The sequence below is a fragment of the Terrapene carolina genome, unplaced genomic scaffold (assembly GCF_002925995.2).
Source record: "Terrapene carolina triunguis isolate 2854851 unplaced genomic scaffold, T_m_triunguis-2.0 Scaffold836, whole genome shotgun sequence".
Lineage (NCBI taxonomy): Eukaryota > Metazoa > Chordata > Testudines > Emydidae > Terrapene > Terrapene triunguis.
In genome coordinates, this window is record NW_020665187.1 from 3641216 (window position 1) to 3660417 (window position 19202).

Here is a 19202-nt window from a genome sequence, read left to right on the forward strand (position 1 = left end):
ACCCATAGATATTAAGGCCGGAAGTGACTGTTATGATTAGCTAGTCTAATCTCCTGCACAACACAGGCCATTCACAGAATTTCACTCAGTTATTCCATATCTTGAAGTTGAGCTGGAGCACAGATTTCAGAAACACAAACTAAACCTTGATGTACGATGCACAAGTTATGTTTTTTAATTAAATGCCATGTAACGATCTGAAAAACACCAATATTAATACAAGAAATAAAGAAGCGCTGAGTTATTTGTGCTCATAAGAATTCTTTCAGAAACAGAGAATTCATCATTTTTATCCAGAAAAGTTCCAGCAGGAAGATTGTATGCTTTAATAAAGCACCTTGGAAAACTAACATCCTTCAAGTCTATAACTGTCCAGTCGTGTAGAAATTAACTTTTAAGTAGAGTTTGGTGGGAAAACATTTTAATTCTTTGATAAAAATGAAAAACACTCAAGTTTGTTGACATTGTTCTTGAAAAATTGTCCAAAAAAATCTCTTTAGCTTTTGGAAACTGAAAACCAATAACAAAAATTAGGGCTTTTTTAATATGAAAACCTGGAAATTATCAACAAAACCATTTTTTTTGGTAGAAATTTCCAGTTAATCAGAAAGCTATTTTTCATCAGAAAAATTTCAACTGGTTTTATTTTTAATCAACTAAGAGAAAGCTATAGTATGAGTTGCTTTGTGGTGTGTCAAACTAATTAATTCCCCAGTCACTGATGGTAATACAAACCTCTCCTCAATATTTTGGTTTTAGGCTAATTTATTTGTTAGGAAGATCATTGGCCGAATTCTCTGTTGCTCTGCTCCATGTGTAGTCATTTAGGGCCTAATTCAGGAAAGCAATTAAGCAATTGCTTAAAGTTAAGCATGTGCTTAAGTCAGGGCCTTGCAAAGTGAGTGCAAAGCTCCGATGTGGAAGCATGTCACGCTCACTTTGCACAGGGGGTAAATGACGCAAGGTTCAGAGTAATGGAGAATCAGGTCTCTTCATCCACTCCTAAAACACTGTTACCTTGAGTTTATGCTCCTTTCTGTTTATGATAACAGCAGTGATTTGCTGGTCCATGAATATCAAGATGGTGCAGAGGAGAGCTGGGATGAGAGCTGCTAACACCGTCCACCAGGGATTGGGCCCTATCGGGCTAATAATCCACCCACGGTCATCTCTTGTCGGCTACGGCAAAATACACACACACGGCATAATAAAAGCCATTTATTGAAGCAATGGTACCATCCATTCTCAGTCATCTTTCTATCTATGTACTTAACCGGCTCCCATCTCCACAGTACCTGAGGGCCTCAGTCTTGAATGTATTTATCCTCACAACACCCCTGCAAGTTAGGGCAGTGCTACTGTCCTCATTTTACAGATGGGGAACATGTTACTAAAGAGAACATTTTCTAAAGCTTCCAAAGGATTTAGGAGCCTATGTCCCATTTTTCCCCAAAGTAAAATATCCCATTGATTTAGGCTCCTAAGATCCTTGAAGGGGTATGCCTTACTATCATTGATTTCAATGGGAGTTAAGTGCTTAAGTATCTTTAAGGATCTAGGCCTAAGTGCCTAAGTCACTTCTAAAAACAGAACAACCCCCAAGCCACTTGGGGGCTTTTGAAAATTCCACCCTGAGAGTTGAAGAGGCTTTCCAAGGACACCCAGGGATACAGTGACAAAATCAGGACAGAGCTCACATCTCCTGAGTCCCACTCCTCACTGTTCCAAGCACGAGATCCCACAGCTAGGAATTGGATCCAGGAGTCCTGTCTCTCGCTGCTTTAATCACTAATCCATACTCCCCATCCAGAAATGGGAATAGAACCCAGGAGTCCTGACTTCTAGTCTGCCATCCTCCATAGCATGCTGCCTTTCACAACATACAATGTCATTACAAATGTGGATTGTTCAGTGAACCCAAATCTGTTACACCATTTGCTTACCTTGAAGACACCGGGAACCTGTAGCTTTGGTGATGGGACTCCAATTAAGAAATCAAAAGTCACCATAGTGACGATAGTTAAGAAAACAGCAAAGTCACTTATCATGGCTCGTACCTGGTATGAGAAATTAAAGAAGCATTTGGCATTAGTAAGGCTGCGAGTTTGTCACGGAGGTCGTGGAAATCCGATTCCGTGACTTTCTGGGACCTCCGTGGCTGCTGCTGGGGTAGAATCATAGAGTCATCGAATATCAGGGTTGGAAGGGACCTCAGGAGGTCATCTAGTCCAACCCCCTACTCAAAGGTAGTCTCGGAATCCCTGGATTCTTCCCTTTAGAAACATATCAATACCTACAGTCAATTCCAATAGTTCTATTACTTTATCCATATTACTGCATTCTCAATTTAGCAATATTGGTATTAGTCCAAATTGTTCAGGTGCCTGGGAGTGCATGCAATGGGGTTTGTGGGCACTGGCTAGATTCCACATTGTGGGCACTGGCTAGATCTCATTAGACAAGGATCATTCTAAATATATCACATATATATCCTGATATGCCGGAATCATGCCATGACATCTGCTTCACTGCATGGAGAATTTGATGAGATTTCCACTACAGCTGTTTGAAAAATGTTTCCGCCCCCCTCCCCCGGGGAAAATGTTGGTGGTCAGACAAAATATTTCAGTCAAAATCCAAAATATTTGAATTTTGAAATGCTGCCATGATGCTTCATGGGAGATGTAGTTCAGGTGCCTCAAGCTCTCATTTTCCTCTATAGTCTGGGCTCCCACCTCAAACTACATCTCCCAGGATGCACTCTGATCTTCCCTCTTGTAAGGGGAGGCAGTGTATCATGGGAGTCCTTGGCCATGGTGCATCATGGGTGATGTAGCCTACCTGGGAAACCCAGACCATAGTGGAGGATGGGGACATGAGAGCAATGAACTATAGTTCTCATGAAGGACCATGGCAAAATTGATGACCAGTCCTAATTTCCTCTCAGCCTTGGAATTTATAGCAATATACACTAATAAGAGCTACCATGAAATACTGGTCTTTCAGGAAAGAGAGGGTTGGCAGTTAGCCACCATCTTCTACCTACTTTTGTTGGGAAATAGTGGCTGGTTTTAAACATCTTCAGTGCGCCGGACATGATGAAGGTGGTGAAGAAGAGAATGCAAGACCAGAAGAGGACATCTGGCGTGTAGGGGCCATGGTGCCCACAGGCGGGTCCAGTAAATTCTCCATGCATTTTCCGACATTCCTGGAGAAACAGGTCATCAAGACACCACCATAAACACCCACAATGCCCGTGATACACCACAAATGTGACGTGACATCTCAAAAAAGAGGCTCTTTAAAGGCCTTAGTATCTGCATAGTCTGAAGACAGCATTCAGAGCTAAATCCTGCTATTCTTACATAGGCCAAACTCCCACTGACTACAATGCGCCTTTGGCTGACAGCGTATGGCTTTAATATGCATTAGGTAGCAACGTGTGGGAATGATCAGAAGGGCTGTGATGATTCATGGATATTAACACCCTCTTGTTACAAGTGTTGGTTGCTAACTTTTTTCATTCATAGATTTGAAGCCCTGAAGGGACATTTAGATCATCTAGTAAGACCTCTGATCCTCTAACTCTGAACTTGACAGGAGTAAACTATTAGTTACTTAAACTGAAATCACTTAACAGATGAGAGTCATCGCTTGGGGTCATGTTTTCAAAAGTGTTCATTACGCTACGGTTCCTGTCATGACACGTAGGTAGGGCCGGTGCAAGGAAGTTTTGCGCCCTAGGCAAAACTTCCACCTTGCGCCCTTCCCCCCCCAGCCCTGCGGCAGCTCCCCGCCCCCCCCTCCGCCCTGAGGCGCCCCCCCCCTGGGGAGCCGTGCAGCAGCTCCCCACCCCAGCTCACCTCTGCTCCACCTCCTCCCCGAGCACACCGCTCCCGCTCTAATTCTCCTCCCAGGCTTGCGGCGCCAAACAGCTGATTGGCGCTGCAAGCCTGGGAGGTGGGAGAAGTGGAGAAGCGACCGCGCACTCAGGGAGGAACATTGTAAAAAAAATTGGGGGCACCGCTTTTTGGCGCCCCCAAATCTTGGCGCCCTAGGCAACCGCCTAGTTCACCTTAATGGTAGCACCGGCCCTGCACGTAGGGCCAGATTTTCAAAACAGCTCAGCACCCAATCTGCTGACTAGAGCTGGTCAGAAAATAGATTTTCTGTCCTGTGAAACATTTTTGAATGTTGAAAAAAAAAATTGTTCCAAATCATGACAAGAAGCCAAAAATTTCAAAATTTTTGGCAAAAGGAGATTCTTTAAAAAAATTATTTTGTGGGGGGTCATTCGAAACGTTCAATAAATTTGAAATGTTTTGTTTCGATTTTGAGCACTTTTTAAAATGTATTTTTATTTTTTATACAAAATAAAGTATGTTTCAAAATGAAAAATAAATTTGAAACAAACAAACAAAAAACCCCTTTTGTTCCAAATATATCAAAATGGGACATTTCAATGTGTTCTAAATGTTTTTTTATTTTTTTTTTTTTAAGTGAAATTTTACTGCAAATATAATTTCGTAGAAAATTTAAGTTGCATCAAAGTGGAATTTTCAGATAGGAAACTGTTTGGACAAAATTTTTCCGACCAGCTGTAGTGTTCACCTCTTTTAACAATCTCTTCCTAATCATTGGCATGCTTATGCTTTGTCACTTATTAACCTTGGGTAACCAAGAACTCATCTAGCACGACACTTACCTGAATCGTTGCACTAATGACATAATTTGTGCAAACATTGTAAGACAAGCTGTTTACTAATGGAAAAACAGTAATGGAAATGTAATGGAAAAACAGCTGAGAGCATTACAGCCCTGCCAACGTGCATGTGATCTTAACAGAGTGGAAACGACTTTATTTAAAAACTAACCCCCACCAAAAAATGCACCAATGCTTTACATCACAAATGGCTAGCAGAATACGGGCTATATTGTGGTCACCCTGTAGGGTGCGCTAGAGTGCTGAAAGGGCAGGGAGCGCTCACGCACAAAGCAGCTGCAATCTGTCAACTACTGCTTCAAGGAAATTGGGAGTAGGCAAAAAGACACAACATTGCTCCAGGTCCCACAGGAAGCTAGCTAGGAATCATCCCCTGCTAGCAGCAGCAAACTACCGAGCCAACGTTAGAGAAAGTCCAGGCTGTATAGCTATAGAACAGGGGCAGTCGCTGCTGCTCCTAGACTCATAGACTCATAGACTTTAAGGTCAGAAGGGACCATTATGGTCATCTAGTCTGACCTCCCGCATGATGCAGGCCACAGAAGCTGACCCACCCACTTTCCCTTAACTCAGCTGTTGAAGTCTCCAGATCGTGATTTAAAGACTTCAAGTCGCAGAGAATCCTCCAGCTTGCGACCCCTGCCCCATGCTGCGGAGGAAGGCGAAAAACCTCCAGGGCCTCTGCCAATCTACCCTGGAGGAAAATTCCTTCCCGACCCCAAATATGGCGATCAGTAGAACCCCGAGCATACAGGCAAGACTCTCCAGCCGGACCCTCATTTTACCAGCGATGGCACGTTATTGCCTAATTGACTAAAATCACGTTATCCCCTCAAACCATCCCCTCCATAAACTTATCTAGCCTTATCTTGAAGCCAGACAGGTCTTTTGCCCCCACCGTTTCCCTCGGAAGGCTGTTCCAAACTTTCACCCCTCTAATAGTTAGAAACCTTCGTCTAATTTCGAGCCTAAACTTCCCCACGGCCAGTTTATATCCATTTGTTCTCGTGTCCACATTAGTACTGAACTGAAATAATTCCTCTCCCTCCCTGGTATTTATCCCTCTGATATATTTAAAGAGAGCAATCATATCTCCCCTCAGCCTTCTTTTGGTTAGGCTAAACAAACCGAGCTCCTCGAGTCTCCTTTCATACAAAAGGTTTTCCATTCCTCGGATCATCCTAGTGGCCCTTCTCTGTACCCGTTCCAGTTTGAGTTCATCCTCCTGAGTGTGTTGCAGTGGTTTGAGTATTGGCCTGCTAAACCCAGGGTTGTGAGTTCAATCCTTGAGGAGACCACTTAGGGATCTGGGGCAAAAATCAGTACGTGGTCCTACTAGTGAAGGCAGGGGCTGGACTGGATGACCTTCCAGCTCTATGAGATAGGTATATCTCCATATATATTATTGCAAGTCTCGTGATTTTTTTTGCTCACGGTTTTTAAGCCTAACTCATGATTTCAGGGGGCTGGACTCACGATTGCTCACCATTTGGGGTTGGCTGTACGGGCACTATCCCTCCTGATACATTATGCCTGCCCAGGGCAGTCCTACTCTTCAGATTCGCTTGCTCAGACAGGGCTCCTCCCACCTCCTCTCCCAGCTCTGACCTGGCTCACAGAGTCAAATCCTCAGAGGTGCGGGCTTAGACATTACTAGTAAAATGCATTTAAACTGGCAGCTACCAATGGAGATGCCTGCTCGCTGCACAGTGGCCGTCGAACAAGCCTGGGGTGAGTTAGGGTGCATTAAGGAGGGAATAGGCAGCAGGTTTAAAACCAACAAAAGGAAGTATTACTTTACACAATGCACAGTCAACCTGTGCAACTCGCTGCCGGGGGATGTTGTGAAGGCCAAAAGTATAACCGGGCTAAAAACAGAATTAGATAATTAGATAAATTCATGAAGGATAGGTCCATCAATGGCTATTAGCCAAGATGGTCAGGGATGCAATCCCTAGCCTTTGACTGCCAGAATCTGGGACTGGACAATAAATATGGCTCACTCGATGACTGCCTGTTCTGGTCATTCCCTCTGGGGCACCTGGCATTGGTCACTGTCGGAAGCCAGGATACAGGGCTAGAGGGACCATTGCTCTCACCCGGCATGGCCATTCTTATAAATAGAGAACAAAACCCAACGTAACGCTGAACTGTAAATCAACAGCACATCCTCAGCTTAAACTGTGAGTGCTGCTTTCATCTCGAGAGACCTCACAGAAAAAGGAAGAGTTCAAGGAAGGCAAGAGAGGGATGGAAAGGAGGGTTAACTCAATGATAATGGTGGAAGGAGAGGTAAGTTCTCATGGAAAAACCCACAGGAAGTGATCAGGAGATTTTGGGAAAAGACCTCTTTATGTTCCACACAGGGTCCCCGATTCCATTAAAGGACTTAAGCACACACCTAGCTTTAAGCAGTTCCCCTACCCACATGCTTAAAGTTAGGCACATGCTTAAGCACATTACTGAATCAGAGTCCTGGGCTTGGAGAAATTAGGCCCCACATCAGGAAAACACTTGTACCCGTTCTTAACTTTAAGCATGCGCTTATGTCCCATTGACTTCAACGAGACATAAGTGTGGACTTAGAGACGAGCACAGGATTGCTTTCCTGAACAGAGATGCTTTCCTAAACCAAGGGCATAGGCAGGCTGCATTTACTACTTGGGTCTTTGCACCTCCCCGGGCCAAGAGAATGCTGGTCCCAAGCATTTAAACTAGAGCTGGTGAGGAAATTTTTGACAAAATGTTTTTCCATCAGAAAATGCCAACTCGTCAAAACTGTAATTTTTGGTAGGAAGGGGTTAGTTTTGGCAACATTTTCACAGAACCTGGATGGGATGTCTGGGGAGTGACCTCTGAATAGCCAATAGACTAGGGCACTCAGCTGAGTGATAGACAGAGCAAGGACTTGAACCTGTGCCTCCCACGTGCTAGGTAAGCATCCTAACCACCAGGCTAGCATCAGTTTCCCTCTGCCCTGCTATTTTCTCATGGAATGTTTTATTTATAGTAAGTGCAGCAGCCCCAACAGGAGAGATTCTGACAATATATTCCAGCTGTTATGACACTCCCCTGGAGACCCAGGTTCAAGTCTCGCCTCCATATCAGATAGAACAGGGCTCCCGTAGGCCAGGTGAGTGCTCTAACCACCAAGCTATTCGGGGCAGGCCTTAGACTCTCTCTCTCTCTCTCTCTCTCTCTCTCTCTCTCCTCTTGTATTCACAGGAAACGGTGAAAGGTTTCCGTTTCATTGCACATTGCGGTGAAAACAAATGCTGAAACTTTGACATTTTTTGCAAAACAGAATTCCTGTTTTCCAGCCAGCCCTAATTTTAAACTCACAAGAATCTGAACTGCATTATTTCTATTACAATAGTTCTAGTACAGTTGGAGGCCTGGGATAACTTAGGGGCCTTAGGTAACAATTAGCAGCATGAAAAGGCAGAGCTAACATTAGCAGGAGTGTGACACGATGGTTATTTGGACCATGATGCCCTTCCGCTCCATTTTGATCTATATAGGGTGACCACACTGCAAGTGTGAAAAATCCGGACAGAGAGTGAGGGGTAATAGGCACCTATAGAAGGCAAAGCCCCAAATATCAGGATTGTCCCTATAAAATCTGGACATCTGGTCACCCAAGATCTGTAATATACCACAGCTAAGAGCACAGGGGCCCATGCACTTACACTGACAGTGAGGTTCGCCCACTCAATCGCAGAAGGGACAATCTTCTTGTCGCTCCAGAACTGTAGGGTTTGATTGCTGGGATTGTCAGGAGCGGCACACTTACAACTAAGAGCAAAGAAAACATATTAGGGTTAAAGTACCAAAAGAGGGGAACTCCTCAGCGATAACAGAACCTCGTTGCGCAATAATTATACTTAGCTTTTCATTTGGGGGGAGGATATGCTGTATTCTTCAGGATTAAGCACAAAAAGGTTTAAGAGCAAAACTGAGCTCAGCCTAAGTTACAGAGGCACACCCAGCACCTCCAAAGCGAAATATGTACCGTTATCCACACTGTGCAGATGGGGAAACTGAGGCAGAGAGCGAGGCAGGGACGTGTTCAAGGGCTCCTGAACGCAGGTGTCCTGACTCCCTGCCCAGTGCCCGAACCACTAGATCATTAAAATGCTCTCAAAGTACATAGCAAAATGCCAGTGGTTTCTAGGTGCTGGTGGATTCCCTGTTCAAAAGTTCCCAAATCTTTGTGGCACATCTCTGCGCTTTACCACTGAACAGTCACACATTATGTTAGCTGGAGTTCAAGAAGCTAAGTCCCTGCATTAAGACCCGATTCAGCAAAGCACTTAAGCGTGTGCTTAAATTCGACTCCTGACACGTCTATGGCCTTCACCATCATATCTGAGCATCCTACAATCATGGTGGATTTGATCCTCCCAACTCCCCCGCGAGACAGAAAAGAATTCTTACAGGCACATTAAGTGATTTGCCCAGGGTCACACAGAAAGCCTGATGCAGAGGGCTTGTCGACAGCTATTCCAGAAAAAGGCAGGATGTGTCTTCGGCTACGTCTTCACTACCCGCCGATCCGGCAGGTAGCAATCGGTTTATCGGGGATCGACTTACCGCGTCTCGTGAGGACGCGGTAAAATCGATCCCTGATCGCTCTGCCGTCGACTCCGGAAATCCACCTCGGCAAGAGGCGGCAGCGGAGTCGGCGGCAGCGCGGCAGCGGTCGGCTTTCCTCCGTCCTCACCGCCAGGTAAGCCGACCTAAAATACGCAACTTCAGCTACGGTATTCACGTAGCTGAAGTTGCGTATCTTAGGTCGGAACCCCGCGGTAGTGTAGACCTAGCCTTTCAAGCAGAATAGCTATTCCTGAATAACACCGTGTGTGGACACTTGTTCTGGAATGTTCTTAATCCACTTCCAAAGTGGATTCTGGAATAAGAATGTCCACACAGGGAGCTATTCAGGAGTAGCTGGCAACTGAAGTTGGGTCTCATGAACCCCAGCCCATCGTTCTATCCACGAGATCCTAATTTTTACTAAACAGTAATAAGTCACCAGGACCAGATGGGATTCACCCAAGAGTTCTGAAGGAACTCAAATGTGAAATTGCAGAACTACTAACTGTTGTTTGTAACCTATCATTTAAATCAGCTTCTGTACCAAATGACGGGAGGATAGCTAATGTGACGCTAATTTTTTAAAAGAGCTCCAGAGGTGACCCTGGCAATTACAGGCCAATAAGCCTGACTGCAGTACCGGGCAAACTGGTTGAAACTATAGTAAAGAACAAAATTGTCAGACACATAGATGAACATAATTTGTTGGGGAATAGTCAACATGGTTTTTCAAAGGGAAATCATGCCTCGCCAATCTACTAGAATTCTTTGAGTGGGTCAATAAGCATGTGGACAAGGGGGATCCAGTGGATATAGTGCATTTAGATTTTCAGAAAGCCTTTGACAAGGTCCCTCACCAAAGGCTCTTAAGCAAAGTAAGCAGTCATGGGATAAAAGGGAAGGTCCTCTCATGGACTGGTAATTGGTTAAAAGATAGGAAACAAAGGGTAGGAATAAATGGTCAGTTTTCAGAATGGAGAGAGGTAAACAGTGGTGTTCCCCAGGGTCTGTACTGGGCCCAGTCCTATTTAACATATTCATAAATGATCTGGAGAAAGGGGTAAACAGTGAGGTGGCAAAATTTGCAGATGATATAAAAGTACTCAAGATAGTTAAGTCCCAGGCAGGCTGCGAAGAACTACAAAAGGATCTCTCAAAACTGGGTGACTGGGCAACAAAATAGCAGATGAAATTCAGTGCTGATAAATGCACAGTAATGGGATTATGTTTTCCAATGTGCAACTATACATATAAAATGATGGGGTCTAAATTAGCTGTTACCACTCAAGAAAGAGATCTTGGAATCATTGAGGATAGTTCTCTGAAATCATCCACTCAATGTGCAGCGGCAGTCAAAAAAGCGAACAGAATGTTGGGAATCATTAAGAAAGGGATAAATAATAAGACAAAAAATATCATATTGCCTCTATATAAATCCGTGGTATGCCCACATCTTGAATACTGCGTGCAGATGTGGTAGCCCCATCTCAAAAAAGATATATTGGAATTGGAAAATGTTCAGAAAGGGGCAAAAAAATATAATTAGGGGTATGGAACGGCTTCCATATGAGGAGAGATTAATAAGACTGGGACTTTTCAGCTTGGAAAAGAGACGACTAAGGGGGGATATGATAGAGGTCTATAAAATCATAACTGGTGTGGAGAAAGTAAATAATGAAGTGCTATTTACTCCTTCTCATAACACAAGAACTAGGGGGCACCAAATGAAATTAATAGGCAGCAGGTTAAAACAAACAAAAGGAAGCATTTTTTCACACAACGCAGAGTCAACCTGTGGAACTCCTTGCCAGAGGATGTTGTGAAGGCCTAGACTATAACAGGGTTCAAAAAAGAACTAGATAAATTCATGGAGGATAGGTCCATCAATAGCTATTAGCCAGGATGGGCAGGGATGGTGTCCCTAGCCTCTGTTTGCCAGAAACTGGGAATGGGCGACAGGGAATGGATCACTTGATGATTACCTGTTCTGTTCGTTCCCTCTGGGGCACCTGGCATTGGCTGCTGATACTGGGCTAGATGGACATTTGGTCTGACCCAGTATGGCCATTGTTATGGTTCTTATCCATGGACCAGTGCCGGTCCCCGAGATCTCCCTGACAGAACTTAGGAAGGCAACAAGCTGGTCCCTGTTATCAAAAAGGCTGAGAAACACTGCGCTAGATCATCTTCCTCTAAGCACGTGTTTAAACCCATTCTTATTCAGCAAGGTGCTGCAGTCCTGGTGACGTCAAAGGGAATTAAACATGTGCTTAAGTGCTTTGCTAAACAGGGATGGGCTTAGGCGCATACTTTGCTGAATCAGCATCTTACTGTCCTGTTTGATGAGAGTAGCTTTAGAAAAGAAAAGGAAAAAAAAAAAAAAACCAAGATGAACTCACTAGTAGAAGGTAAGGTGGTCGAGCTGGCTGTGCATGTGGATGGGGTAGGTCACCCCTAGCTTAATCAGTTTCTCTAGCGCTTCGTAGATGAAAATGATACAGATCAGAGAAGCAAATGCTTCTTCCGTAAAGCGAGTGATGTAGCATACTAGGGAGCTGGAGTCTGTTGCCACAAGGACGATGCACAGGAAAGCGGTCCACAGTCCAATGCTCGTTCTCAGGGAAAGGTAGGAGAGTGAGTAGTCTCTGCAAAAAGGAGCCAGGAACAAGCGCCAAAGGTCAGAATAAGCAAACAGGTGCACAGTTTTCAGTGAACGGCACAGGAAATTGGGAAGGATTTTATTCATGCATTAAGACTCTTATGAGGACCAATTAAGTGCATCACTGCTCTCCAGGCGAACTATCACCAATCAAGGGTGTAGACCAGGCAGAGAAGAGCTCAAATCTATTATTATTATTATTAATCAACCTAGCAGTGGCCCAATTAAGCCAGGCACTGTACACTTCTATATTAAAATTTCAGTCCTTGCCCTTAAGAGCTCACAGTCTTCAAACACACACATGCATAACATTAAGAATGTATAATCCTTAAATTCGATGGGACTAGTTACTATGGCTGGTAGGAAATTTTCCATCCAAAAAAAACCAATTTCTATTGATAGTTTCTCTAGAAATATTTTTTTGGATGGAAAATTTCCTACCAGCCATAGTAACTAATCCCACTGAATTTAAGGATTATACATTCGGATTTCCAATGAATTATTTTTTTAATGAAAGTGTCTGCTTTCTGCAGAAAAACTAAATGCTTGGAAACCAAAATATTTCAGCCAAAAATGAAATATTTCACTTTGTGGACAAAGTTTTTCAGTATTCAAATTTCTACCCAAAAATCAATATTCTCTATGGGGGGGAGGGAACCACTTTTTCCATCAGCTCTATTAGTTATATGCTTAAAGTTAAGCACGTGCATAAGTATTTCCAGGATCCAGACCTAAAAGACAGGACATAAGAAGTGGAAGAGACAAGCATTTGGGGATGGGGGCTAGGAACTTGAGAATGTGCGTAACTTTAAGCCTATGAGCAACACATTCATGGCTCATGAAAGTCAGTGTATTGTTCATTGTTCCAATTTTTATTAAATCTATTCACACTATTCCAGTCTTACACCATCACTCATGAAAGCAGCAATGTTTTATTTCCAAGGAGAAAATAAAACTGCATCTTACATTTGCTTTTTTTTTTTAATACACATTTTCCCTCTTAATCTGCCACCTGGCCACATGCATCAATTCTGTACATTCTAAAGAGCACACGGCCTTACTTGCAGAACTTGAACAAAATCTTTTCAAACACCAGCACCGGTCCAGTGCTTCCTAAGATAGTGAGGGGTTGTCCAGCGAACAGAGAGTACACAACTCCAGTCATCGAGGCACCAAATAAGGATTCTATTGCGCTCTGAAGTTAAAAACAAACAAGCAAGCAACAGATAAATGTTCCCCCATCTTTAAGTTTTATACACTTTGGGTCTGAATCTCATTTAGGTGGGCGTAAACTATATTCACACCATTTTAAGCTGAGTATACGCTGCCAGAGCGATGTACAGGACCTTAATGGAGAATTCATGCGATTATTTTCAAAAGAGACTAACACCCGGCCAGATTTTTAATGGGAATCTGGCACCCAAATCCCTTAGTTGGTTTGAAAATCCCAATTTGCGTCTCTTTGCTTGCATTTTACGTGACTAAACAGCAATAAGCATATGGATGTAGTACTAAGGGACTTTAGTCAGTGACCGAGGAGATCCTTCCCAGTCCTATATTCCTTTTGATGGAACTAAATACGCTGCCTCAGTTTTCCCATCTGTACAATGGAGATAATGAGAATGCCCTCTTTTGTAAAGCACTTTGAGAGCTACTGATGAAAAGTGCCAGATAAGAGCTAGGGATGAGTATTGTTTATGGATTGCAATGTATTGGATTTAGTGAGTAAAATCTGCAAATGCCTCTTCCTTCCTTAAGATTTTATACCATTTTGGGGGTTCTGGACTCCAGCCCACGACTGCAAAATGCTGCCATATAAAAGAACACGTGGACGGTGCTGAATGAAAGTGGCGTGGGCTCATGGCACACTCTTGCCGACCTTTACATAAATACACAACCTGTGGGGGTGTGGGGAGATAGTCACACTGGCAAAGACAAGCTGAGGAGTTGTACGGTCTAACGCAGCGCAATGGGAAACCAAATTACTAGAGACTTTGGACTTGTGCTCACAGCGGCTAGCCCCTGCTGCCCCTCCTATTGCAACAGCTACACTCGATTTTTAGCACACTAGCTCAATTGGAGCTAGCACGGATATACCTCCTCCAGCTAGAATCTACACCTCCAGCTCCAAATAAGTGTAGATGTACCCTGAGAGTTTTACACAGATACCCATCACCTTCTATCTATGCCTCCCATCCTACCTACGGCAGGATCTTAATTTTAAATAGCAATCACTCCGCCAGGCTAGTGTTATTCACCTATCCAAACGGAGCGGGCTGCCCCGTGGAATAACAGCTTTGAAAATGTAACATTGAAAGCTACGCTTTGTTAGCCTGCCCGAAGCATAAGCAGCACACGCCATGGAATGCCATGGGGCAGAGGTTTTGTGGATGTGAATTAATATAGTTCCATGAAATCAGTCAGTGTTGCCAACTCTCATGAGTTTATCACGAGCCTCATGATATTTGGTGGGGTTTCTTAAAGCCCCAGCTCCCGGAGTCAAGTGATTACACCAGAATCTCAGCTTTCATTTAAACAAAAATTAAATTCCTAGACTGCCTGGTTGTGGAGAAAACCTGCCCCCTAAAGGCTCAACTAGCAGAAGGCAAATCAATAGAACTCAAAACATATTAGCAGCAATGAAATGCAATGCCGATTGCTCTTGGTGTTCTCTGATGTAGCTTGTTCTCCTGGGAATCATACATTATGCATTAGAAAAAAAATATTCTTACTATTTGTCCATCGGTCGCTTCTCCAAGCAGCCCCCCAAAGGTAATCACGGGGGACATGCAGGCACAGTATAGAAAGAGGAAAGACGCCAAGCACTGCAAGCTCAGAGCATCCCTGAAGTCACTCCAGAACCAAGGAGCTTTTCGTTTCACATCCATGATCAAACCACCAAAGAGCCTGCAAAAAAGAAAAGAAAATGATATTTTCCCCCCTATTGGAGACAACAATGGCAGATTTTCTCTTTTAAACAAGAGACAAGCAATGCTGTCTTGTAAATTCTCTATGTTGCAAGCCACCCTACACCTTGCTCTGACGCTATTCATAATGAAATGATGCCTCGCTCCAATGCTTTCCATCAGATCTTAAAGTGCTTTACACAGGAGGGAAGTGTCAGTAACCTCATTTAAAGATGGGGAAACTGAGGCACAGTGAGGGGAACTGACTTGCCCGAAGTCACCCAACAAGCCAATAATAATGAGGAGTTCCAGTGTTGTTCAAATAATTGTTTTCACCCCACAGCGAGAGAAATCGGGATACAACAATGCCCCTGGTTGTGATTAAACCTAGGATCCCTACATCTTAAAGCATAAGCTGCTACTGCTTGACCTAAAGAACCAGCCGTTAGGATGGAAAGATAGGTAGGTACGATAGCCTGGTGGATAAGCCACTAGTCTAGGGGGAAAGAACCGCACTCGATCCCCAACTCAGCCAGAAAACATCCTGCGTGACGGTGGATACGTCACCTAAGGTATCCTGCGTCTCATTTCCCCATCTGGAATATGGTGACAGTCCTTCTCTGCCTAGCAGAGATGCTGGGAAGATAAAACCCATTAGTCATTGGGATATACTCAGATACTACACTAAAGGGGGTCATATAATTACGGAAGCCCAGGGACAGTTGCAGGACCTCTCTACGTGGTCTAGCCACTAGAGGGAAACAAAGAGCCACATCAGGCTAATGCGAGTTGCCCCTAAGTTTTGCTCCTCCTTCCCCCGTGGAAAATTTTGACAAAAAAATGATTTTTTCCCCTTTTTTGATTAAAAAAATTCGGAGAAAAATGTCAGCTTTTCTGTGAAATATTGAAATCCTAAGTATTTTTATTTTAAAAGTGCCTCCTGGGCGTTGTAGTTCAGCTACCTTATGTTCTCATTCTCCTATAGAGGCCAGGCACTCTCGCAGGACTGCATCTCCCATGCTACACCACCACCCCGAATTGCTATGATGCAGCCACTCCCCTCAAAAGGGGGAGAAAGTGGTGCATCTCGGGAGATGAAGTGCAGCCAGAAAGCTCCAGCCAGAAAGGAGACTGGCAGCATAAGCCACCCAAACTACAACTCCCACGAGGCACCATCTTGAAAGGAAATATTTTGGTTTTCAGGTACAATATTTAGGTTTTCAATTTGGTGCCAAAAAGTCAAAGTTTTCCCTTAAGAAAACCTTCCCATTTTCCAACCACCTCTATTGTCAAGGCTGATATTCTTCCTTTAATCATTAAAATGCACCCTTGTGGTATCTGACTCAAATTAAGGCTCTTTATCCAAATGTTCCTACCTACAGATATGCGAGATACGGTGCATTACTGGTCATAAACCACGTTGCCTTGTGCAGGAAACACACTGTCTTTACTAAGCAGTCCTCTTCAGCGATTCTTGTAGTTTGTGTTTGTTAAGAGCTCCACTGAGTTACACAACAAGCTTGATTGGTCCTACAAAATCCAGGAACTACTCTACTTAGACTGGAGCATCATCCTATACACCTTATCTATTAACCAATTGATAACTAATTAACTAATTAGTTGATAGCTAATTGATAACTATATAAACTAATATACTACACCTCTCAATTTTAGAGTGGTCTCAGGACAAGCATTGACCCACATCGATCCATTTTTCCCCCCATAAGCCCATTTCCGAAACAAAATATTTTCATTTTTCAATTGAAAAGGACTTTTTGTTTACAAATTTCCTTTACTTTTATTTTTAAGACATTCACACGTGTGAAAAAAATTGCTTCAAGTTAAACAAAACACTTCATTCAACTCAAAATTAATGTTCTAGACTTTTCGATTTGCCAAAAAAAAAAATTGTGCCAACATGAAACCTTTTTAGCCCTGACTTTAAAAAAAAAATATTATTTATTTGTATTATCTTAGCATGTCAGACCCCCTGTTGCGCAAGGTGCTGTACAAACACAACAAAAAGACAGGTGACAGCCAACCAAAAAAAAAATCCATTATTCGCAAAGCTCTAGGGTGAACTTTAAGGAGAGGCAGATGAATGTTAAATCTTGCCGCACTAACCTTCCCGTTCGTTCAAGTTCGGGTCCACTGTGCTGTTCTGGCTCAGTATGGCAAGCAGTGCCATTAGGGACACCTGGCATCTTCCTCTTGTCCTGTTAAAACAGAAACACAAGAGCGAGATCTTCGTGGTGTTCGCCTCTAGATCCCAGGCATCTGATTGTAAGACACTCTTCCGTGCTTAGTGGAGTGTGCAGGAACTGGGTCGTATTCCCTAGGTACATATATATACTGCTGCTCTGGTAGGTTCTGGTGGCTTCTGCCATAACAGAAAGGCCCATTAGAGAGCTACCAAACTATTTAAAGGGGTACTACCCAATTCCTATACACTACACTAAGGCCTTGGTCTTACAAACACTGATGCATGCTGTTAATTTTATGCTGTCAATGGCGCTACACACACAAGTAAAGTGATACTCATGCGTAAGCAGTGGCGGATTAGTCACAGGCCCAGGGACCCCAGCCAATCAGGGGACCCCGGAAAAATGGGTACCCCCATGCCCCGACCCCGCTCCCGCCACCCGCCCGGCACTCCTATGGGGAGCGGGGTTGGGGCGCGGTGGCTTGCCCCGCTCTGCCCGCCCAGCGCTCCTGCCAGGGAGCTGGGGAAGCCCCTGCGTCCTGAGCCCGCTCCCCAGCAGGCGTGCGGGGTGGGCAGGGGAAGCCCCCGCGCCCCAACCCCATTTCTTCGGCAGGAGAAGCTCTCCTGCCGACATACCGCTGTGCGCACGAGTGGTTATGTCAGTGTAACTTACATTGCTCAGGGGAGTAGCTTATTCACACTGTTTCTTTCACATTCCATTTTACCCAGGGTGATCAGCCGTCCTGATATTAGGGGCTTTGTCTGTGCCCTGGTCTACACTGGGGGGGCGGGGAGAGGGGGATCGATCTAAGTTATGCAACTTCAGCTACGTGAATAAAGTAGCTGAAGTCGACGTACTTAGATCGACTTACTGTGGTGTCTTCACTGCGATGAGTCGACTGCTGCTGCTCCCCCATCGACTCTGCTTGCGCCTCTCACAGCGCTGGAGTACAGGAGTCGACGGGACAGGGCTCGGGGGCCGATTTATAATCAATCCCTGCTGGATCGATCGCTGCCCGCCGATCCGGCGGGTAGTGTAGACATACCCTTAGATATGCAACTAAACCTTCATTCCCCGAAAATAAAAGTGTCCCAATTTTTTGCACTTGTTATCTGGTCACCCTAATTGTATCCAGGGCAGCATTAGGACCTTGCCAATCACATCTCTACATTGAAACATCCAGCCTCATTAAGCAACTCTGCTGCAATTACTTATTGGTTTCTGTTCTTTTCTTCTGACTTGCATACAGTGCTCTGCCATCAATTACACAACCACAAATAGAATTAAACAGCCCCAAACTCCCGCTGCACAAATGAACCCCTACCTGACTTTGTACTAACAGATACACTTTGCACCAGGCATAAAAGATGAACACAACCAGTTTATTTTGGACTGGATGGACACAGCTAGATCCAGAGCTGAGGGTCTCTCATACAGAACAGTGTTCCACCAGCCCCTCTCTTTGAAATCCAGCCTGGCCTTTCTGGTATCTAAGTACTTATATGGCCAACATTACTGTAGTAGAGACAGCTCATGGTGTCTGACACCATCAGGTGGTCGAGAGACATTTATACGGAACACATCCCAGGACACCGTCAAAACCACATTGAGTAATCGAGACCGCCGACCAGGGAAATAACCCACTTCCTTCCCTGACAAACCAAGGGACGCACCCCACCCATGTACTTATCCGCTACACCGATACTGACTTAGACTCTTTATACATTCCATGGGTGGCGTACCCGAGCCCACTTATCCACTGACACTCTAAAAACTCCCGCACCCCAATCTGGGTCTATGCTGGTTATGTGAAATGTATGTCTCTCTTCATCCTTGTAACCGATACCTGTAATCCCTCACAACTCAAGCCTGACCCCAGATGCACAGTACCTTCCCTCTTAACTTCTGTATATTTAATTTCAAACATTAACTTTAATAAAACTTTTAAATCTGCATGTCTCGCAATCTTTCATGTATTTATCCTCACAACCCCTCTGTGAGCGAATGAAGTGCTCTGATTAGGGCTTGGTGTTTGTCACGGAGGTTGCGGATTCCGTGACTTCCTGTGACCTCCGTGACTTCTGCAGCAGCCAGTGTGGCTGACCCCAGGGCTG

At 44.3% G+C, this 19202-nt stretch overlaps 1 protein-coding gene across 1 annotated transcript in view; it reads right to left on the minus strand.

The window, feature by feature from the left end:
• The window catches only part of SLC4A8 (solute carrier family 4 member 8), a 47971-nt gene that overhangs the window by 7512 nt on the left and 21257 nt on the right, over positions 1 to 19202 (minus strand). Inside the window, exons 10-17 of the mRNA XM_026660707.1 lie at positions 17009 to 17100; positions 14711 to 14885; positions 13040 to 13173; positions 11719 to 11964; positions 8413 to 8518; positions 3047 to 3208; positions 1944 to 2057; positions 1018 to 1179 (exon numbers count right to left, since the gene is read on the minus strand). Coding sequence (XP_026516492.1) covers positions 1018 to 1179; positions 1944 to 2057; positions 3047 to 3208; positions 8413 to 8518; positions 11719 to 11964; positions 13040 to 13173; positions 14711 to 14885; positions 17009 to 17100 — 1191 coding nt within the window. The remainder of the gene's footprint in view (positions 1 to 1017; positions 1180 to 1943; positions 2058 to 3046; positions 3209 to 8412; positions 8519 to 11718; positions 11965 to 13039; positions 13174 to 14710; positions 14886 to 17008; positions 17101 to 19202) is intronic.